The sequence below is a fragment of the Microcebus murinus genome, chromosome 8, assembly GCF_040939455.1.
Source record: "Microcebus murinus isolate Inina chromosome 8, M.murinus_Inina_mat1.0, whole genome shotgun sequence".
Taxonomy (NCBI): domain Eukaryota; kingdom Metazoa; phylum Chordata; class Mammalia; order Primates; family Cheirogaleidae; genus Microcebus; species Microcebus murinus.
Window position 1 is genome coordinate 55692073 of NC_134111.1, and position 22734 is coordinate 55714806.

General features: G+C 37.8%; 1 protein-coding gene across 10 annotated transcripts in view; it reads left to right on the plus strand.

The window, feature by feature from the left end:
* OSBPL6 (oxysterol binding protein like 6) overlaps positions 1-22734 on the plus strand; it is a 197280-nt gene that overhangs the window by 99343 nt on the left and 75203 nt on the right. For all 10 annotated transcript variants that reach the window (XM_012785862.2, XM_012785863.2, XM_012785868.2 and 7 more), the window contains exon 3: positions 18894-19147. In XM_012785862.2, the coding sequence (XP_012641316.1) occupies positions 19046-19147 (102 nt within the window). In that variant the 5' untranslated portion in view covers positions 18894-19045. The remainder of the gene's footprint in view (positions 1-18893; positions 19148-22734) is intronic.

Genomic DNA, 22734 nt, shown 5'->3' on the forward strand with positions numbered 1-22734 from the left:
AATAAAAACTGCTTTTGAGAAAACAAAGCTTGAATTTGTAAAATAGTGTAAGGTTTTTCTACAATTTTTCTTCAAAATTTTGTCTATCAAAATAGAATTTTTCTTTTCCTAATCTGTTTGTTATATCTCATCATGAATGTGAAGTTTTTTAATGTCAATAGAAATAGGTTAACATTTTCAAAAACGTGAAGGAAAAAGACCTACTTCGAAAGTACCAAATTTAGACAACATAAAGTTTCTACTATGGGTCTATTATCTATATAAAATTAATTCTGTGATTAAAGACAAATTAGGTGTTGTTTACATCTTTCAGGCTGAATACTCCTATGAGAGATAAAGACACAATAAAAGCACTACAAGATTAATGCTAAAACAATGACAGGAAAATAAAAGGTGCTTACCTGTAAGTCATTTTGAAATGATCATGTTTCTATGTGCATTTGAAAAGGAAGGGGAGAGATACAAAGTAGGTTAACTGAAGTTATTTTTAGCAATGGAATGACAAATTATTGGATTGCTAAAAAATCAGAAAAAAATGCCTTAATAGTTAGCAGGTTTAGGTATGACAATTGAATCACTAAAGTAGAAAATAAGCAACAAAGAACCCAGTTTATAAATTATCTTAAGCAATCCATATATGTTATTAAGTATATAATATCCAATTTCCTTAAGTACTAAGTTTAATGATTAATATCTCTGACATTTTACTTTGATACTTTTGGTTTTATTTTTGTCGTGAAGGTGCATCCTCAGTCTTTCAAATGCACATTTTGGCTTGTGATTATCTTTCGCATTATTTTTAGAGCAATTTTTGTGAAACCATGGATAAGGAAAAAAAAATTGATGTTATTTTCGAATATGAGTTCCATCGTGGAACCAATGCAGCACAGAAGCTCAAAATATCAATGAAGTGTTTGGGAAGGATATGGCTAATAAATCCATAGTATGTCAATGGTTTGAGAAGTTCCATTCTGATGATTTTAATCTGGAAAATGAGCCATGTGGGCGACCTGAGACCAAGGTGGATAATGATGAGCTGAAAGCCGTAGTGGAAGCAAATCCATCTCAACCTATATGAGAATTAGCAGCAAGGTTTGACGTTAATATTCCAACAGTATTGGACCATTTGAAACAAATTAGCAAGGAAAAGAAGCTGGATAAATGGGTTCCACATAAATTAAACCAGCATCAGAAGAGAAATTGTCTGGAAGCTTGCCTTTTTTTGCTGTAAGTACATAAAGGCGAACCATTTCTACACCATATTGTTATGTGTGATGAAAAATGGATTCTTTTTGACAGTCACAAGCATTCGGCACAATAGTTGGATAAAGATGAAGTGCTGAAACACAGACCAAAACCGAATATTCATCAAAAAAAGCTAATGGTGTCTGTTTGGTGGTCTAGTCCTGGTATTATCTACTACAGCTTCATGAAACCTGGTCAGTCGATTACAGCGGATGTCCACTGCAACCAATTGGATGAAATGATGAGGATGCTTGCGAACAGAGACAAGCCAGTCCTCTCGCAAGACAGCACTCAAACACATGTCGCATAAACAGTGCTGCTCAAATTACAGAAGCTGACTTGGAAACTCTGTCATCCACCATATTCACCAGACCTTGCACTAACTGCCTACCACTTCCTCCAGGCTTCAGACCATTTCTTGCAAGGAAAAATATTCAATTCTCAACAAGCTGTGGAAAATGCTTTTTGTGATTTCATCATCACTCACTCTCCAGGCTTCTTCGCTGCTGGCATAAACAAGCTACCATAGGATGGCAAAACTGTGTCGATAGTTTAGGCATATATTTTGATTAATTGTACTGCTTCTTGTTTGAGATATAATAAACTATACTTTTAATTCGAAATCAGACATTTCATACTTAATGACCTAAATAGTTCAACTATTTTATTCTATTATCCCACTAGACATCTTATACTTAGAAAAAACATACAGGGTTGTTCTATGAATACAGTTAGCATATAATCATGGGTTATACTAATTTTGAACCTAATTGAGAAGGGAGGTAAAGCTTAATAGCTACACATTTTTAGAATGAAAAAAAATGTTTTGAATAGAAGTATTCTCCAGATTTGGTTTCAAAGGCAAAACGAAAGTGAGTAGGAAAATCATCATCATTACCAAATGATACATGATTGCCAGATTTCTGAAAACTAGCCAAATATGATTGGAAAAAAGCTTTTTGAAAGGTAAAATTAAACTGTTCTCAAATGTTTAAAGATATTCATGAGCTAAATTTTAATGCTAAGAATAGATATCTTCTGGAATGTAGGATGGTGGGGGGGTTTCCTTTGACATTTATTTAATTTTTTTAATTGACAAATAATGATTGTATATATTGATGGGGATACATAGTGATATTTTGATACATATACAGTGATCAGATAAGAGTAATTAACATATCCATCATCTCAAACATTTATCATTTCTTTGTGTTGGGAACATTCAGTATCCTCTTTCTAGCTATTAGAAACTATATATTATGGTTAGCTATAGTCATACTACAGTGGTATAGAACACTAGAATTTATTCCTCCCATCTAGCTGTAATTTTGTATCCTTTAACAAACTCTCCTTATCTGTCTTTTCCTCCTACTCTTCCCAGCCTATTGTATCCTTTGCTCTACTGTTTACTTCTATAAGATCAACTTTTTTTGTTTAGCTTCACATATGATTGAGGACATGAGGTTTTTAACTTTCTTCCCTGGCTTATTTCACTTGACATAATGTACTCCAATTCCATCTATGTTGCTGTGAAGGACAAGATTTCATTCTTTTTGATTGCTGAATAGTATTCCATACCACATTCTTTATCCATAAGTATGGACACATAAGTATCTTTCCTGCTTGGAATCTGTTTTTGGACACCTAGATTGATTCTGTGTCTTTGCTATCATGAGTAATGCTGCAATAAACATATGGATGCAGGTATCCCTGTGTTACATTGATTTTTTTTTTCCTTTAGATAGATAGCCAGGAGTGGGATTGCTGGATTGAATGGTAATTCTAGTTTTAGTTTTTTGAGAAATTTTCATACTGTTTTCTGAAGTAGTTATACTAGTTTGCATTCCCACCAACAGTGTATAAGAGTTCCCTTTTCGCTGCATCATCGCCAGTATTTATTATTTTTTGTCATTTTGATAATAGCCATCCTAACTAGGGTGAGATGATACCTCCTTGTGGTTTTGATTTGCGTTTCTCTGATGATTACTGATATTCAGCATTTCTTTATGTATTTGTTGGCCATTTGTATGTCTTTTGAGAAATATCTGCTCAGATCATTTGCTCATTTTCAAATCATATTTTTTTTGTGTGTGTGCTGAGCTGTTTGAGTTCCTTTCATATTCTAAGTATTAATCCCCTGTTAGTTTGTAGATATAATCTCCCATTCTGCAGGTTGTCTTTTCACTCTGTTGATTGTTTTCTTTGCTGTGGAGAAGCTTTTTAGCTTGATATAGTCTCATTAGCTTTGTTTTTATGGTTTTTTTTTTTTTTTTTTTTGCTTTTGTTGCCTGTGCTTTTGAGGTCTTATTCATAAAATTTTTCCCAGGCCAATGTCCTGAATGTTTCCACTATGTTTTCTTCTAGTAGTTTCATTGTTTCCAGTCTTGTATTTAGGTCTTTGATCCATTTTGAGTTGATTTTTATATAGGGTGAGAGGTGGGGGTTTAGTTTCATTCTTGTGCATATGGACATCCAGTTTTCCCAGCACCAATTATTAAAGACACTGTCATAAAAAAAAAAACAGGATTTTTTTCTATTTCAATGAAGAATATTATGGGTATTTTAATAGAGATTGCATTGCATCTATAGAGTGTTTTGGATAGTATTGTTATTAAAAGTTAGCTCATGAGTATCTTAAAACAGTACTATTTTGAATAAGAGTGGTGAGAGTAGGTAGGCATCCTTGTCTTGTTTCAGTTCTTAGAGGAAAAGTTTTCAGTTTTTCCCTGTTCAGTAAAATGTTAGTTGTGGGTTTGTCTTTATTAATATGGCCTTTATAATGTTGAGGTACTTTCCTTCTATACCTAATTTATTAAGAGTTTTTACCATGAAGTGATGTTAAATTTTATCAAAAGCTTATTCTGTGTCTATTGAGATGATAATATGGTTTTTGTTCTTCATTCTATTGATGTGATATATCACATTTATATGCAATTCCAGTAAGTTCCCAGGTGACAGGACCACCTTTTGGTACCTCTGTAGCTGACAACTAGCACTGGCATTTCCCAGCCTTGGAGTTTGGGGGAAAGTAGCTTTTTTCATCTGAATTCAGTATCAAGTGACATTTTAAACCTTCCTTTGAATTCTTTCAGCTCCTTCTCTTTGTGATAGGACACACTAATGGCCCAGATGTCATCTTACCACTTTAACACCTACTTTTCCATCCTAAGATTGTTTTATCTTGTCTCCTGTTCAACCCACCCTTGTGGGTTTTTACTTTTTAAAAAAAAATACATTTAGGTTGCTTCCAGCGGACTTCCGTGGAGCTTTGCAGTGAAATAGAGTCCGTATTCCATCTGCCAGCTTTACTTGAAAGCTGAGTGGGTGTATTTAAACTCTTAAGTGTGTATTTTAAACTACTTTTTCTTTCTTGATTCCCCCAAAATTCCATCAGATAAGTTGGACACGTAAGTATCTTTCCCGCTTGGAATCTTCCCAGAGACACTAGTTCACATGAGCTGAAAAAGGAAAGCTCTTGAGCTCAGGCCTTTAGAAATCCATGTCGTTGTCAGTTACAACTTGCCGCAAGTTTGATACTCTTTGGACCTCAAATATAGTTTGTCAAACCATCAGAACCCCCATTCCCTCACTTTATATCAATATCTCAAGTATTTTTGTCACTAATATAATCTGAGTAAGTGTGATAATTGATCATTCTCTTGCCTTGTATTTATGTGTGGGCTGCATATTTAGTAAAGATAGGCCACAAAATCCCTAAATCCATCTAACAACATAAACCTATATGTTAGTTTCTGTTTTGTGGGATTTTTAAAAATTATCCATTCCCTCTCACCTCAAATACTGCTTATCCTTTGATGGAAAATTAGCAAATCTTTTCCATAAGGGTTTTGAGTAAAATAGTGTCATAGATCAAATCAGTCTCAAAATTGGAAGTCTGGGGACTTATATGCCCTGAACCTGCTTGCGAACGAAGTTGATGCTGTCATGGATACAGAGTGTGACCTTGTCTGTTTCCCTTCATGGTGTAATCTGGAGGACAGGCTTACAATAATAATAGTAAGCATTTTGCACAGACTATTTTATTTACTTCTCATAGCTCCATGAAGTAGAGTTATCCCTCTTTTATAGATGAGGAAACTGAAGCACAGAGAGATTTCAGTAAACTGCCTGGGGTGTCACAGCTAGGAAATGGCAGAGTTTCAAACCAAGGCAATCCATGGAATTTTTTTAGTGTAAAAATACAAACCTCCACAGGATATATGCAGGAGTGTACTGGTAAATGTTTATAATGAACTCTCTCCCGCCAAAAAACCAGATATGAAACATTTGCATGGCATGCATGCTTGCACCATGGTTGATTTCAAGTTTTCAGGGGATGTCTCTGAAGACTGAGCTGGGGGAGAGATGCACACATCTCCTGAGCTGGCACAAGTCAGCTCCAGCTCGCTCACCCCTAGACACTGCCAAGGTTACTACAGTCCAATCAAATGCTTACAAGGCTGAAAACCTGGGGTTGGCAGTAGATCTTCAGTTATATCAGCTGTTCCTTCCCTCCTAAAATGATGAATGGGTGATAAGTGAAACCAGCATTCATGCTTGATGTCCAACACAAGTGGAATTGTGGACACCCTGATACGTAAGGAAGGGTCTGTGTAAACACTGCTACTCTGGAAGGATGACAGTTTTTCAAAGTGCTGCCTAAGGTTCCTGACCATGAAATATCTGTAATTAGGTACATTATGGCTTAGTAAATTAGGTAGATGGCAAGTGCCATAATCCTGCCTGGCCGGGCTAACCCATCAGTGGTGTTTTGAAAGAATTAATGCCGCTGCCTCTATTCCCTGTTCCTAATGTACAACTCAGCACCAGGGAGAACAGAACCTACTAATGCCCCAGGCCCCTAGAGTACCATTAGCAGCCTGGCGGCTCTTTTTTAGGACAACCAAGAGGTTTTCTCTTGGGAATGCTGAACTTTGTATAGTCTTTCTCTTTTGCTAACTACTGAACAGATAGGAAACTCCAATCCCTTTGGATTATTTTGGGTTGCCTTTGGGCATTAATATAGTAAACTCAAAGAGCTGGCCAAGGGTGGGTATTTACAGGCAGTTTACAAGCACAATCAACTATACTTAATGGATATAGAGGAGGACTTAAGTTTATCTAAAATGATAAGCTCAGTAAACAATCTGAGTGGTTTTTGTGGCTCATGACATCAGATCACAGTGACAAAAGTGACATTAGTCCCCATCCTCACAGAGCTCACAGAATCAAGTTAGTCAAGTTAAATAAATACAGTGCAATGTATTTATTTATTATTTATGTTCAATAATATGTATAAGAATAGAGGTAATACAGATTGGAGTGACAATTCTGTCTAATAGGTTAGGAAAAATTTTATAAAGTGAATGAAACCTGGCCATAAAATAGTATAAGATTAGTGTCTGCATATTACAAAAGTCATTATAGTTGATGATTCAGGGACTCTTTTTTATTGTGGTAAAATATGTAAATATATGTAACATAAAATTTACCACTTAACCATTTTTAAGTGTATGGGTCTGTGGCATTAAGTGCATTCACATTTTTCTATATCCTCACCGTTCATCTTCAGAACTTTGTCATCTTCCAAACTGAAACTCTGTCCCTATTTAAATCTCCATTTCCTCCTCCACACAGACCCTGGTAACCACCATCCTACTTTCTGTTTCTCTACATTTGACTCCTCTAGGTACCTGATATAAGTGGAATCATACAGTATTTGTTCTTTTTTTTTTTCTGGTTTTTGCACTGAACATAATGCCTTTAAGGTTCAGCCATGTCATCACATGTTAGAATTTCCTTCTTTATAAAGGCTGAATAGTATTCCATTCTATGAATATGCTGCTTTTTAAAACTCATTCATCCATTAATGGATACTTGTTGTTTCCACATTTTGCTGCTGGGAGTATTGATGCTGTGGACATGAGTGTGCAATATCTGTTTGAGCCTCTGCTTTCAGTTCTTTTGGGTTTATACCTAGAATTAGAATTGCTGGATCATACTGTCATTCTATCTTTAATATTTCAGAGAACTGCTATTTTCCATAGCAGCAATACCATTTTTTGTTCGCACCAGTAATGCACAAGAGTTAGTTCAGGAATGTTTTTGACTTAAGTCATTTTGTATGCTTTGGCCAACTCATTATACCTCAACTCAGTGCAGAAACGGTTGTTTTGACAAGAAATTCCTACAGAGAACAGGACATGTGCTATTCAAGCCACATGGTGCCTTAGTAAAAATATGCATGCATTTGTGGATTTATAAATTGTTATTTAAGGTCACAAAATAGAGGTCAAATCTTTTATTATTTCCTGTTGTTGCCAAAAAGTTTTGCACTCTACTGAGTTGCCAAAAAGTTTTGCACTCACTTACTATCTGTTAGCAGTCATCGGGAACCATATTTCCCAACATTATTCTTTCCGTTAAAGCATGAGTTATGACATGATCCAATCTTCCTTTCAAAACACATCAGCACAGGCCAGAAATCAACTGATGGATAAAAAAGTGGCTGACAAATCTTGGAAAATTAGTACTGGTAAAGCTATCAAGTGATGGTGTCAAAATACCCCTTTCCAGAATGTCCATGGCATATGCTCCAAAGTTAATATCCTGTGATCTCATTATATGAGCTACAATATACAGTATCTATTGTACCTATTCTGGTAATAATCATTTTAGCAATATAAACTCCCAAGGCTCTACTTTTTGTTGATGATCTAATGAGAGTTATTGAATATCTCATTAGGAAAATAGCATGCATGTATACCCACCATGTTTCATGTTTCTAGGGTTTAAGGAATATGCTAAGCCCACCCATGAACCCCAGGTTAGAAAACTCTATACATTTATATTGTGTGCCATCAGTAATGTAGCGTGCTTTACTGCGGTCCCCAACTCCCAGGCCATGGACCGCTACCGTTCTGTGGCGCGTTAAGGACCGTCTTGCAGAGCTCTACCAACCCCACTGCCCCCCATTTGTAGAAAAATCATCTTCCATGAAACTTAGGAAATTGGGTGTGGTATACAACAGGAGGCGAGTGGTGGGCATGCAAGCTTCATCAGTATTTACAGCCAGTTCCTATCGCTCATATCACCACCTGAGCTCTCCCCGCTCACTGCCATCCCCTGCCACCAACTGTCCATGGAAAAATTGTCCTCCATGAAACTGATCCCTGGTGCCAGAAAGTTTGGGGACCAATGCATAGAAAACTTGATTTATTGGTGTATTCATTGATTTATTAGTAAATCAAAGATAAAGAGTGACAAAAGAATTTATTTTATGGGCTTGGATATCAAATAAATTGGAAACCAAACTGAAGATTCTATTTAATAAGCTTCCTAAGCCTTACTATCCTCATCTGTACACAGTGGATAACGAGAGTTCCCGTGAATGGATCCAGGCCTGCCTGGTGGATGGTAAGAGCCAGCTATTTTTATTGTTATTTTTTCCCTAACATCATGAAGAGAGCTGTTGGAAAGAAGTGGTGTTCTTTTTTTAGGACTCTGACCTCAAAATTATTGATGTGCTATTTTTTACATGATAAATTTGTGAAAGTCTATTTATGTTTTGTTAATTATAAAAGTAGCAGATGCCCAGAGAAGAAGGATTGCTTGGGGAAATAGTACAAGAGGAAGTTTGGCTGTTCAGGATGAGGAAGTATTCCCTAGTCTCCTTATGGCAATAATTTTTTGAACATCTAGTTCTATGAACAATTGAATGAGACCCAACACAACCTTAGGCAAGAGGATAGAGCTGGGACATATCCCTGGAACATAAATTTCATGCCAAGTACAAAATTAAGACTAGACTGAAAAGAATGTATAATTATTCGATTTAGAGGTATGTGTCCCATTTAGGGAGTATATCTGCTCAAATTATAGTTTTCAGATAAAGACATTATCACATTATAATTTAACAGAGATTAGTGTGATATTAGAAAATGGCTCATTTAAGCTGACTTTTAGAGACTCCGATATGAACAATTTCAAATAAATAAGTAGAACAATAAATTCTTAAATCATTGAAGAAAATTTAGACTGGTTCAAAAATACTAGAGGCATTGTGAGCTAGGGAAGTGAAAATCTCTCCTTATATAACACTTTAACTTATACTTGAAATATAAATGTCTAAAATATAGCGAGGAATTGCTTCTCCCTATTGGGTCAAATCAGGCCTTTGGCATGATTTCATGTAACTTGTACAGCAAGAAGTGATTTCCCCACATATGATTTGAGTTGTAAAATTACATAATCATACTGCCTTTTTACCATAATTTTAAAGACCACAAAACTTGGATGTTACTTGATGGTTTAGAAAAATGATATCTGGCTTCTTTATGCTCTCTTTTAAAAAAAAAATGCCAAGCATGGTAGCTTATGCCTATAATCCCAGCACTCTGGGAGGCTGAGGCAGGAGGATCACTTGAGACCAACCTGGGCAACAGGACAGGACCCCTGACTCTACAAAAAGTAGAAAAATTAGCCAGGCATGATGGCGCGCACCTATAGTCTCAGCTACTCAAGAAGATTTCTTGAGCCCTGGAGTTTGAGGTTGTGGTGAGCTATAATGACACCACTGGTTTTTGTGTGGTTTTTGTGTGTGTGTTCCAGATTTCTCTTGCATTTGTTCAGTATATCTGTATTCAGTTAGATATGTGTGTGAGAGAAAGAGACAGAAATTGCATCTAACTTTCAGAAAAGTATCTTCCATGTTTTTTTTTTTTTTTTTTTTGAGACAGAGTCTCACTCTATCCCCCAGGCTAGAGTGCTGTGGCATCAGCCTAGCTCACAGCAACCTCAAACCTCTGGGCTCAAGCAATCCTCCTGCCTCAGCCTCCCGGGTAGCTGGGACTACAGGCATGTGCCACCACACCTGGCTGAATTTTTCTATTTTTAGTTGCCTGACTAATTTATTCTATTTTTAGTAGAGACGGGGTCTTGCTCTTGCTCAGGCTGGTCTCAAACTCCTGACCTCAAGCAATCTTCCCACCTCAGATTCCATGTCTTTTCATGACTTGAATAACCCATTTCTTTTTTGTGCTGAATAATATTCTTACTGATTTTTTTCCAAAAATATTTAGGGGGTACAAGCATTTTGTGTTACATGGATGTATTGTGTCATGCTGAAGTCATTTTCAGTGTACTCATCACCAGAATAGTGTGCATTGTACCTGATAGGTAGATTTTTATCTCTCACTCTCCTCTCACCCTCCCCCTTCTTAGTCTTCAATGTCCATTACACCACCTTATGATGATATGTATCTCTCATGTAGTTCCCACTTATAAGTAAGAACATGTATTTGTTTTTCCATTCCATACTTCACTTAGGATAATAGTATCTAGTTCCATCCAAGTTGCTGGAAAAGACATTGTTTCATTCCTTTTTATGGCTGAGTAGTACTCCATGGTGTGTATATACCACATTTTCTTTATCTAGTCATCAGTTGACAGGTACTTATGTTGATTCCATATTTTTGCAACTGTGAATTATACTGTGATAAACATTTGGGTGCAGGTGTCTTTTTTATAAAATGACATCTCTTCCTTCTGATGGATACCCAGTAGTGGGATTTCTGAATTGATTGGTAGGTTTATTTTTAGTTCTTTGAGGACTCTTTATACTGTTTTCCATAGTAGTTGTATTAGTATACATTCCCACCAACAGCGTATAAGCATTCCCTTTTGAGCACAACCATGCCAACATTGATTGTTCTTTGACTTTTTAATGAAGGCCATTCTAACAGAGGTGAGGTGGTATCTCATTGTGGTTATGGATTGCATTTCCTTGGTAATATGTGATGTTGAGCATTTTTTCATGTGTTTGTTAGCCATTTGTATATCTTCTTTTGAAAAAAAATTTGTTTATATATCTTTTCCACTTTTTGATGGGATTATTTGTTGTTTTCTTGTTGATTTGTTTGAGTTCTTTGTAGATTCTGAATATTAGCCCTTTATCAGATGTATAGTGTGCAAATATTTTCTCTCATTCTGTAGGTTGTCTGTTGATTATTTTCATTGCTCTGTAGAAACTTTTTAGTTTAAGTCTCATTTATTTATTTTTGTTGCTGCTGTATTTGCTTTTGGGTCTTAGTCATAAATTGTTACCCTAGGCCAGTGCAAAGAAAAGCTTTTCTACATTTTCTTCTAGAAATTTTATGGTTTCAGGTCTTACATTTAAGTCTTTAATCCATCTTGAGTTAATTTTTGTGTATGGTGAGAGGTAGGGATCCTGTTTCATTCTTCTGCATGTGGCTATCCAGTTTTCCCAGCGTTGAATAGGTCATCAATCCCCCAGGATTGAATAGGTCATCCTTTCCCCTGTGTATGTTTTTCTCTACTTTTTGAAAATCATTTGGTTGTAGCTATATGGTTTATTTCTGGGTTCTCTATTCCATTCCATTGGCCTACGTGTCTACCTTTATACCAATACCATGCTGTTTTCATTATTATCACCTTATACTATAATTTGAAGTCAGGTAATGTGATACTTCCAGATTTGTACTTTTTGCTTAGGCTTGCTTTAGCTATTCAGGCTCATTTTTGGTTCCATATGAAATGTAGGATTACTTTTTCTAGATCTGTGACACAAATGCCCTGATCGTGACTGACCAGGACTCTATCTACTTCCTCCCCACTCTCCTTAGGCCACTAACTAGATAAAGGGATAAATTAAACCTTAGTTTTATAAAGCACTGGAGCAGAGTTCAGCTTTGGGAGGGGGAGACTTTGCATTTTGGGAATGTGTTGGGACATGTTCATGATGCTTGTGGGAATCCAAAGTGGAGGAAGACAGCAAGGGTAAGACTGAGCTGTGTATTTGCTGTACCTAAGTGGCCTTTGAGAGCTGTTGATCTGTGGCAAGCTGTTTCCTTGTGCCTCTCGCCTCTGTCTCACCAGTTCAGGAGGATACTGGTAGAGTTTGCCAGACTTCCTTCCTATAACACTAGTTCACTATCTTGAGAAGGGAAGTTGTGTGTTGCTTTTAATGTTATGGTGTGGTCTTGAATGAAGTAGTTCTGACAGACACTTTGTAAATTTTGTGGTGTGTGGTAGCAACTGTTCCCTAGTGTATATACTGATATTTTTGTTTGTTTTTACCCTTTTAGTCCCTCCCTTTTAGTCATTTTCTAGGAAAATATTTACCAGATCTTACACTGCCATCGTTCCTAGAAGTCTCCTGGCTTATATTCTTGTAATTAGTCCTTGATTTTCTTTTTCTCACCTGTGGGTTTAAAAAAATTAAGATTCCCTATCCCTTACCTTTAAGGAAAAAATATTAATATATAATGACAACTTAATGATTATAATATATAATGACAAAAGATATTCAGTGCTCTGGTGATGAGCTTGATAGAAAACTAATTTATTCCACCCCACGGTACAAGGATGACATTTGCATTGATAAGATCAATTAGTTGGACTGTTCTGCCTGGGGTGGCTTGTGTCTAGGATATTCTAATGTGGTTCCTTCAAATTCTCTGTAAATAGTCAAGGAAAACATTGAAAAAGACAAACTGCCAACAACCCAGACAACTAACTTAAAAACAGAATATAATGTCAAAACTATAGAGGATTATACCTTAATTTTATGAAAGCTGTATCTCAAATTGAGGAAAACCTGGCCAAGTTTTGATTCTGACACACCTTAGCTTTACTTGCATAAAAGGAGAAGGTTTTTCTTACCATCTGTCTTCACACTTTGAGTCTCTTGTTCACCTCAGCCAGAAAAAACAGCAGCGGCTCCTCCCTATTGCTCTAGAATCCCAAGTATAATTCTCTAAGAATCCAGATCAAGTCACAAGGATAGAGAAGAAAACTGAGAAAAGAAAAATTTTGAGATTTTTTTTGGTAGTAGTGGTGATGAAGGTCTTTATGTTACAGAGGAAGACTCAAAAGATACCATTTTACTTTTAACTCTGTTACTTATAGACTGTTGGTTCCAGCATGATTTAGGGAAATTTAAAGGGAAACGGAAATAGAACTTTAAAAGGGTAATTATATCTTTCAAATTACTGGCATATAAAAGGCTATTTAAAAAATCAGTATGCTGCAAAAGGCAGATTATAAAGGAGAAGCCATCAAGCATTAAAGGAAACAAAGAAAAACCAAAAAATGGAAAGTATAAAATCATATGGGAAGGGGTAAAGTCAACTATTAATAACATTAAATGGAAATTGGAAAAACTTCACTATAGTTAGATTTTTTTAAACAACCCAACCTGATCATTACTAGAGGGACACATATTATAAAATGCTATGAATGTTATTCCTATATGTGCACTTAGGTGTTGATCAGTTAAAACCAATTTGATGGTGAGTACTTGGAGGAGATGGGTATATACATATATAATGAGTGCGATACACACCGTCCAGGGGATGGGCATGCTTGAAGCTCTGACTTGGGGGCCAACAAGGGCAATATATGTAAGCTAAACATTTGTACCCCCATTATGTGCTGAAAAGAAAGAATTTCACCTCTGCTTGTCACAGGACATTAATGGGCCCATACTGGCACCTCTAGGGGGTGGCAGCAGCAAATGATAATGGAAAAGTTACTGTTTTCCTATTTAACTCTCTATTTGTGGAAAAGGTTCTTGTAATGTCTAAGAACAATATAAGAAAGGTGTGTGTGTGTGTGTGCGTGTGTGTGTGTGTGTGTGTGTGTGCTTGCGCGCGCGCGCTCACGTGTCCTGGGTCTTCTGTGGTCTGCCTCATTCTCATTCTCACTCGCATGTGATGATCTTATGATCTGACTGTTGCTGCTTTGGAATAAGGTCAGTCTAATTGCGAAGGTGGTTTGAGGAATGAGTACATGATGTATTTTGAGAAATCTTCCAAATAAATCCCAAATGAAATCTGAAATTTAAAAAAACAATGCTATGAAAGTCTAAATGGTAAGGATGCACAGAATTTCATTAATTGCTTGCAAACAAAAAGAGAGCAGATGATATCAAATAAAGCAGAAAAGCACTGAAAGGAACAAACAGGGCCACTTTTATAAGATCAAAAGTGAATGTATAACTATTTGTAAACTCTTCTAAGTCTCATTGTTTCAAAATATACTGAACACAACCTAAATGTTCCAATAGAAAAATGAATGATTACATGTATTGTGGTATAATATATATATGTAGTGACCTAATCTGTTAAGAGTGGTGTTGTTGAAGTTTCTTTGTTCACAAAGACAATCATATTGCAGATAGTAAAAATATTATTCTCCTACTTTGGTTCAAATTAAACAAAAAATATTAATGAATTGTCTCTTAGTGATGAAACTAGTCAGTTGAAGTATTTTCACCTGTACTTTTAAGCTTTTCCTTTAGCTTATATAGTAAATTATGTTATTGCACCCAAATACCCACTGCCTCTCCCACTGAGAAGACTATGGTTTCATGCAACACTGACCTCAGCTGGGCCACGTGACTTGCTTTGGCCAGTAAAATGTGAGTGGAGGTGACATGTGCCACCCGCAAGGAAAAACTCTAAGAACCATCTCTGGGTCTGCCATGGCTCTTCGTCTACCTTTCATAAGGGTTGTTCGTTAAGCCTGAAAAGAAGAGGACTCACAGTAGGTCTGCAGCTGCCATAAGGGATATGTAAATGAGCAAGAAACAAACCTTTCTTGTAAGCCCCTGAGATTTTGTGCTTAGCCTGTGGATCAGGCTAAGTTGTCCCCAGTTTCAAGTGTTTTTCTGGACACATATAATTTATGATGCCTATGAACAGCAAGTTCTAGAAATCTTCCTTACCACCTTTTGCTTAATTAGGTCCCTGGGTTATAAATCTGAATTTTATGTCATTCAGTATAAATGCAAATGTTACAGCACTTAGCAATACTTGCAGTGTTCCCACTGATGTGAAGGAAGAATGAGACAGAAAAATTAGATGTTCGGCTCTCACATTGCTGTTATTTTCAGCCACAATACTTTTCTTATTGAGTATAGTAATTATGTTGGTGTTGACTTTAGAATCTATGGTCTTTCTTTGGTTTAAAATATTATTTAGGCAATTTCTGAAAATGTGCTTCAATAGACATGAAATAAGTTTTTTTTTTTTAATGTCACAGCAATTCCTACGGTATAGGAATAAAGAATAAGTAAGTGCAACCTTCTAACAGTGTTTAGACTTACTTTTATAACACATTTTGAAATAGAGCAGGTGATCAAACACTTGATTGATAATTGGTTGGAATGATCGTCAAAGGACATCTCATTTAGCTTTATGACGTACTTGAAACACTTTTTATTAAAAAAAAAAAAGACCAAAATTTAATGGAAGCAACAATAACCTCAGTATTCTTGGAATGAATTAAATTCTCTTACCTTTTCTTCATTTTGACATTATTCCACATATTCATGTTGTAATTCGACTGAAATGTTGCCCTTTTATCATGAACAAGTCAGCCTGAAAATGTCATTAAATTAAAACAAAATCAGGTTGTTAACATTGGTGTTAATGAGGAAAGTGCAGTTAAAAAAAGAAAAAGTCCAAGAAATGTAGCTTGGATTGAATTTACTTCCAAATGGATAACCATTTAATGAGTTGGGTTGTTTTAATCTCATCCCTCGGGGGCACTTGAACTCATCACAAAACCACCATACTTTTGGCTGAGGTGTCATCATCTACTTTTAAAATATCTTGGACCAGAAAGGAAAGTGCTTCAAATCAAGTATCTGAGCAGTGTTTTTGCTGGCACCAGAGCCTAGCTTCACAAGCTTTATTTATACTTACTAGAATGCCTTCAATCAACAAAAAGATGAAATGATCATCTAGCAAGTATAAGCTTATTACTACCTTTTGCCCATACTAAATGAAACTTCATCTCTAGCCAAGGAAATTGCTCTATAGCTCTTTACATTTCTGTTTGTCCAAAGGCTAGTTTTGTTTCAAGAGAGTATCTCCAGTTTAGTGTGTAAGTAGCTTTTATTTTTCCTATGGTGACAGTGAAGTTGAAATCTTAAGAATGGATTATGTGTTCTGTTCACAAAATGTCCAGTTTTCTCAGTTTATAAAACTTCCCCCTTTAATTATTGGGATTTTTCTTTCAAATGTTCTCTGTCACCATGACCATTAAAATCCTGATTAACACATTCAGGGCCACATAATCCATTGGCATTATGTAAGAGAGTTTTAAAATATAACTATGGTCCTGTATAAAATTTAATTTACTGGAATTAAATTTGATTACATGCAGAATTTACATGATCTATACATGATCTGATTGATATATTTGTATCATTGACATAATCTATTAAATATTCACATCTCCAGCCTAGATTTCTATGAGCCACAGGCCTACATTTCCAAGTGTTTGTCTCCATTTGAATGACTCAGTGACATCTCAAACTCAATGTGCCTGAAACCACAGTTATGACCTTCCTCTCAATCCTAGATTTCCTTTGACCTCTTCGACCCTGCCTCTCTGCCATGTCCAGTCTCAGTCCACAGGACTGGCTGTTGGATTCCCTGCCACCACTCCAGTCCATCCTCTTCTGAGTCCTATTAGGCTCCCCTCAACTTTACTTCCCCACTTCAAGTTGTCTCATGGCTGCCAAAGTCACCCTTCAGTACCACAGATCTGGATACCACACTCCTTGATGGCTTCTCATGCTTACAGAAAAAAATCAAACTGTCAGTGTCTTAGTCCATGGGTGCTGCTATAACAGACTACCCCACGCTGAGTAATTTATGAAGAACACAAATTTCTTTGTCTCAGTCCTGAAGGCTGCGAAGTCCAAGATCAAGGTGCTAGCAGGTTAGGGTCTCTGCAGCCGAGATTGGTCAACAGAGACAGGCCAATCCTCTTGCAAAACAACGTGCCTTGAATGCTACATCCTCTGGCACAGAGAAACACCATGTTTTCAAATGGCAGAACAGAAGATAGAGAACCCACTCACACAAGCTCTTTATATGGCGGCATTAGTGCATCCATGAGGGTGGCGCCCTCATGACCTAACACCTCCCATTAGGCTCACCTCCCCAACACTGTTTGCACTGGAGTTGAGTTTCCAACACATGAATTTTGGGGAATACATTCAGAATCACATAACAGCAACCAACATAACCTGCAAAGCCCTGCAGGGACTGGCCTTTGCCTTTTTGAGCCATCATGTCACCATTTCTCTGTGCTCTAGTCATATTGACCACCACTAATTCCTTGATCATGCCATGCTGGACAGTCATTTCCTAGTCTTCATCTGGACAGTCTTCATCCTTCAGGTCTCAGCTCTCACTTCCAGACCCATCAGTTCACCTCCCATGTGTCTTCATAAAGTCCATGAATATTCTTTTTGTTGTCGTTGTTGATTATTTGACTTATTGTCTTCTCCTCTAGACTGAAGTTCAGGTCTTACTTGTTTATTTATTTATTTATTTTTTGGCCTAAAGATTGATCTCTGTTCCTTACCAGCACATTTCTTTCCCCGCCTATGCTAGCAGACCTACACAAGTGTTCTGTGCTTCCTTTAAGGAATATTGCCACTAAGATGGAGGCTGGAACTTGGCCTTCTTAGAAGAGGATAGAGTTCACTATAGTGGTCTACCTTTTTGGTAGCTTTTAATCTATATCATGGTGCTTACCTTTTTAACATTTTTTAGCATGTCTTTGTTGGGGACATGGCTAATTTACAATGTTTCTCTCTGACACAAGCTTTTTGTATTAAAAATACAAACCTTCCTTACATAAGTCCAAGTAAAAAAATGAAGTGGGCTGGGTACGGTGTCTCAGGGTATAATCCTAGCAATTTGGGAGGCTGAAGCAGGAGGATCACTTGAGGCCAGGAATTCAAGAATAGCCTAGGCAACATAGCAAGACCTCATCTCTACAAAAAATAAAAATAAAAATTAGCTGGGTATGGTGGCATGTGCCTGTAGACCCAGCTACTCAAGAGGCTGAGGCAGGAGGATTACTTGAGCCCAGGAATTTGAGGTTGCAGGGAGCTATGATGATACCACTGCACTCCAGCCTGGGCAATGGGGTGACACCCTGTCTCTAAAAAAAAAAGTAAATAAATAAGTAAATAAATAAATGAAATGACTGCTGGTTGTGAATAATTGAAGCAACTCCAGTTACCCCTGCTCTGAGATAGGCTTGTCAATCTGTAGGTGCCCGTGAGCCTGTTGGTTGAGTCACATGTAGGCATGCTATTGTTTTGAGGTACAAATATCTGTGGATATGTGTATTCCTTGATCCTTCACAAATGCTGGATCACATGATGCACATGATGTGTTAACCCTTTTGTACCTGACTGTTCTATATTCTATTTAATCATCATATATATGATATGGCTGAACCGAAGACAAATATGGACTGAGCTCTTATTAGAATCCATTGGTAGAGGAAACTAAAATTTCTAGAGAAGCAGCTGATGTACTGTGGCATTAGGGTCCAGAATATAGCTTTGTAATCTGCTTTAAAACAAAGAAAATGTCTGGGAAGAATATGGCTTTAGCACATGGTTTCTTCCTTGTTGACAGTCCTCTTTTACATTTTAACACTTTCATCCTCCACCTGAAAATCTAGAGGAAGAGATATTTTCTAATATGTCAGAGTTCTTCCTCTCACACAAATTTTAATATTTTTTTCCTAAATATGATAATTTTAATTTGATTTTTAATTACTCACATGAGGCTTGTTTGTTTTGCTTTTAGGTGGTTTGGACACCCTTGATATTTGCCTGCTATTTTCTAGCGAAACCTGACTCACGAAATGGAATGAAGCTGAAAAGTCATCTGCTTCTCCGTGAATTTGAGAGAAGATTGGGATGGTCTTAAGTGCACATCGCTAGGCTCTAACTGCAGCGATGAGTTCAGACGAGAAGGGCATATCCCCTGCTCATAAAACAGCCACTCCAACCCATAGAAGTGCCTCCTCTTCAACATCCTCCCAAAGGGACAGTAGGCAGGTAAGAAGCAAGTATTAAGTGTGTTTTGTTATTTTATTCCCATACAGTACCATTAGGATATGATGGGACTATTAATTCTCAAATTTTGTTGCAGTCTTTTATTCCACAGGAAAATTCATTATTTTCTGTAGATACAGCGGACACTGCCATGTAGCTCCCACTCTTGCTTCTCTGTTGCTTAGGGCCTTGTTCAGCAGGCAGAAGCAAAGGGACAGGGGTGGCTAGGGGAAGCCCTGCCGTGCTCTCCTCACTATCTGCTCCTGGAGGGGGACCCAGCATCAGGAGCCCGAGTGTTCTGCTATCTCTCTCTTTGTGGAGATGGAAAGGGATCTACAAACCTGCAAAAAAACTTCTTTCGATAAGTCTCTCACTGGTCTGCCAAGCACTAATCTCTGGTGTTGCATGGAATCTGGTAATAGATTCTGGAATTAGGTTACGCCTAAAATGGTAGTATCAGGGAATTTAGAGCAGTGAGAATTCAAATGATGTTTAAAGGCAACAGAGAAAGTAAATCGTTGTTGCTTAATTATGGTAGAGAACGTTCATTGTCTCATTTGAGACAATTCTGTAAGTTATTTTTGTTTACAGAGTTACTTCATTACTATTTTAGTGGCTGTTCAGCCCGGTTGTGTGGGGATTAATCACGTGAACGCTCTTTGTTGCTTTTTTTTTGAGACAGAGTCTCGCTTTGTTGCCCAGGCTAGAGTGAGTGCCGTGGCGTCAACCTAGCTCACAGCAACCTCAAACTCTTGGGCTCAAGCAATCCAATCCTGTCTCAGCCTCCCAAGTAGCTGGGGCTACAGGCATGCGCCACCATGCCCGGCTAATATTTTCTATATATATTAGTTGGCCAATTAATTTCTTTCTATTTATAGTAGAGACGGGGTCTCGCTCTTGCTCAGGCTGGTTTCGAACTCCTGACCTCGAGCAATCCGCCCGCTTTGGCCTCCCAGAGTGCTAGGATTACAGGCGTGAGCCACCGTGCCCGGCCAGGTGAACGCTCTTTGTTGTCAAAACAGTTGGTTTGCTTTAGTCAGCACAGGTCTGAGTGTAACTATTTTTCATTTTCATGTCGTCTTGTGATAGTATTTTTAGCTGTGTAACTGAAAATTCACAATAAGTAGGCGTTGTTAACTTTTTATAAAAATTTTCTGTTGTGGCCACTTTCAGTGAGTCAGCATTCTTGCAGGGTCTCCTTCACTGCCTTCCACCCGCTACCCCCTCTGTGTTCCAAGCATGTTGCCTCGTTTCTAGAAGTGCTAGCATCAGTTATTCAGTATTCCATCAGATAGACATGGATCTTGAGACAGCCGGTTCCAGAGGTGAATTCATTCTTCCAGATCATGGGACCACACTGCTGGGAGTGCTCTTTAGGGTACCCTCAGCCTCAAATACCCCAGCACTCCCTCTCCCAATTCTAGCAGGAAATTCCAGGGGAATCTGTATGAATCAGGGATTCCTTATATGTGTGTCTTCCACAGGTTCTAAGGCAGGTATTCCTACTCCAGGGTCTTGGGGAATTATTGACACTGGTATCCTTTGTTATTGAGTTCAAAGAGAACATTTATATTCTGTTAATTAGAGGCAGTTATGCCATTAACTAAATCTGTAATTACACAAAGTGATTATATTTAAGAGTGCCAGCAGTGAAAATACTTTTATATTAAATAACAACTGCATGCTCAGAAGCTTTCTAAGCTTGCAAATTTAGGCTACCCTTCACCTGCCCCTCTGTTCTTTCTTATTATGGCATCTCCATGTTTCCCTTGCCCTGGGCATTGAAACTGAGACATATTTTTAGCAGCCTGGCTACCTGGCTGCCGGGAGGAGGGAAGGGATTGAGCCAGCTCACCCTGGAGAACTGTGGCAAATGGAAAAGACTGATGACTGCTATAGAAACATCTGTCGTGTGTTGTTGCTCTGCCTGTTGCAGCTGAGCTCCAGGACCAGCCTGCAAAACAACAGGGAAAAGCCGAGACCCGGGTCTGCTGGCAGGAGTGTGCAGGTGGAACGTGTGACTCCTCGCTGGCTTGTGAATGGAAAGCTTTATGCTGGGAATGGAAGTAGCTTGTTTATAAATTGATAATGAATTCTCAAAAAGTAAGAGACACTGTTCAAATGCTTATTTTTCTTTAAAGAGAGCATTTACTTTCATTCCTGTTTATCTCAGCAAGTGGAAACTCTCCTGAATATTTTCCCCTCTGATTCCTTCCTGACTCCTGTTCTCTGTCTGTCCATCTCCCTCAAGGGAGAGAAGAATGGAAAAGAGCAATTACAGTTTTGTTTTTCCTCCCCTATCTCAATCAGTACCTAAATTTTAGAATTAACTTATGGAACTCAGAAATTTGGGTGATCTGTGATGTGATGTGATATGATATGATATGGTACAGTGTTTTTATATGCACCTATTTTTGCATTATAGCTATTTTCGTAGCGAAGGGACATAGAGAAAGTATGATCAATTGGTCTTCATTGACTCTTACCCGTTCTTCTTATTTGACTGACATCTATGCAGCTGGTGCCAAGTTGCAACATCCAGCCCTGTTTCTTTCCTGAATAAATCATATAGGTGGAGAATTTGTCTAGCACGTAGCTGAAAATACAGTGGTACCTATTGCATGTTATTTCCCTGTCCTTCCCAAGTTCTAGTCCCAAATCACTAATGCATTGATAGAGCATTTCTGCTTAGATGTAACACTGCCTGAGTGGTACCACTGTGCCGTAAATCAATATGTATAAATCAGTGTGCCATCAGAATAACCATTCTCTCGGGGACTCAGGGTCAGCGCCTGCCTTTCTCCTCTGCTGCTCCCATGTTCAATAAGTTACCAAGCTCTATTGATCATTTCCTTCTTCATAATATTATAATTTCCCTCCTTCCCCACTATCAGCTCCCTCGCACACACTCCCATCACTCTACCCAGGATCCTGCAGAGTGCTCTAGCCTCACCGTCCCCCTTGTGGCCTCATCATTTCAGTTTTCCTGAATAGGGGGGATTCATGTAGAATCCTTCAAAGACTCTCTGTTACCTACATGATTAAGGCCAGAGTTCCTTACTTAGTACCCAGTGTCCAGCATGTTCTGGTCTAGCCTCGTATCCCATTTTCCTCCCAACCTGAACAGCCTTGTCTGCTCTTGGTTCCTAACACTTCCCTATCTTTATCTCTGGTAGTCTTTCCCACATGGAATTCCCACCACCCTCCTCTCAACCTGATGCCTCCCCATGCGTCAAGGGCCGGCTCATGAAACACTGTCTCTGGTCACTCAAACCCACGGCACCCTCTCCCTTCTCTGAACTTTTATAGCCCTTTTGACAGTATTTGACATTTTTATACTGTCTGTCTTTTTCTGTATTGATCTCCTCAACTATATTGTGAGCTCTTTTTACACAGACTGCATTTCTCTAATTCTTCAGGTTTGGAGACATTGACCTCAAATGTTCTAATATATCCTGCAGGATATTTTTTAAGACCTGCAACAATATTAGTCTGTCCTTTTGTTACAAATTTTCCATTCCACATTTATTTGTCCTTCTCTTCTTCCTTCCTCGCCGATAAGTAAAACAAAGAGCATCTGTGCATAGTAG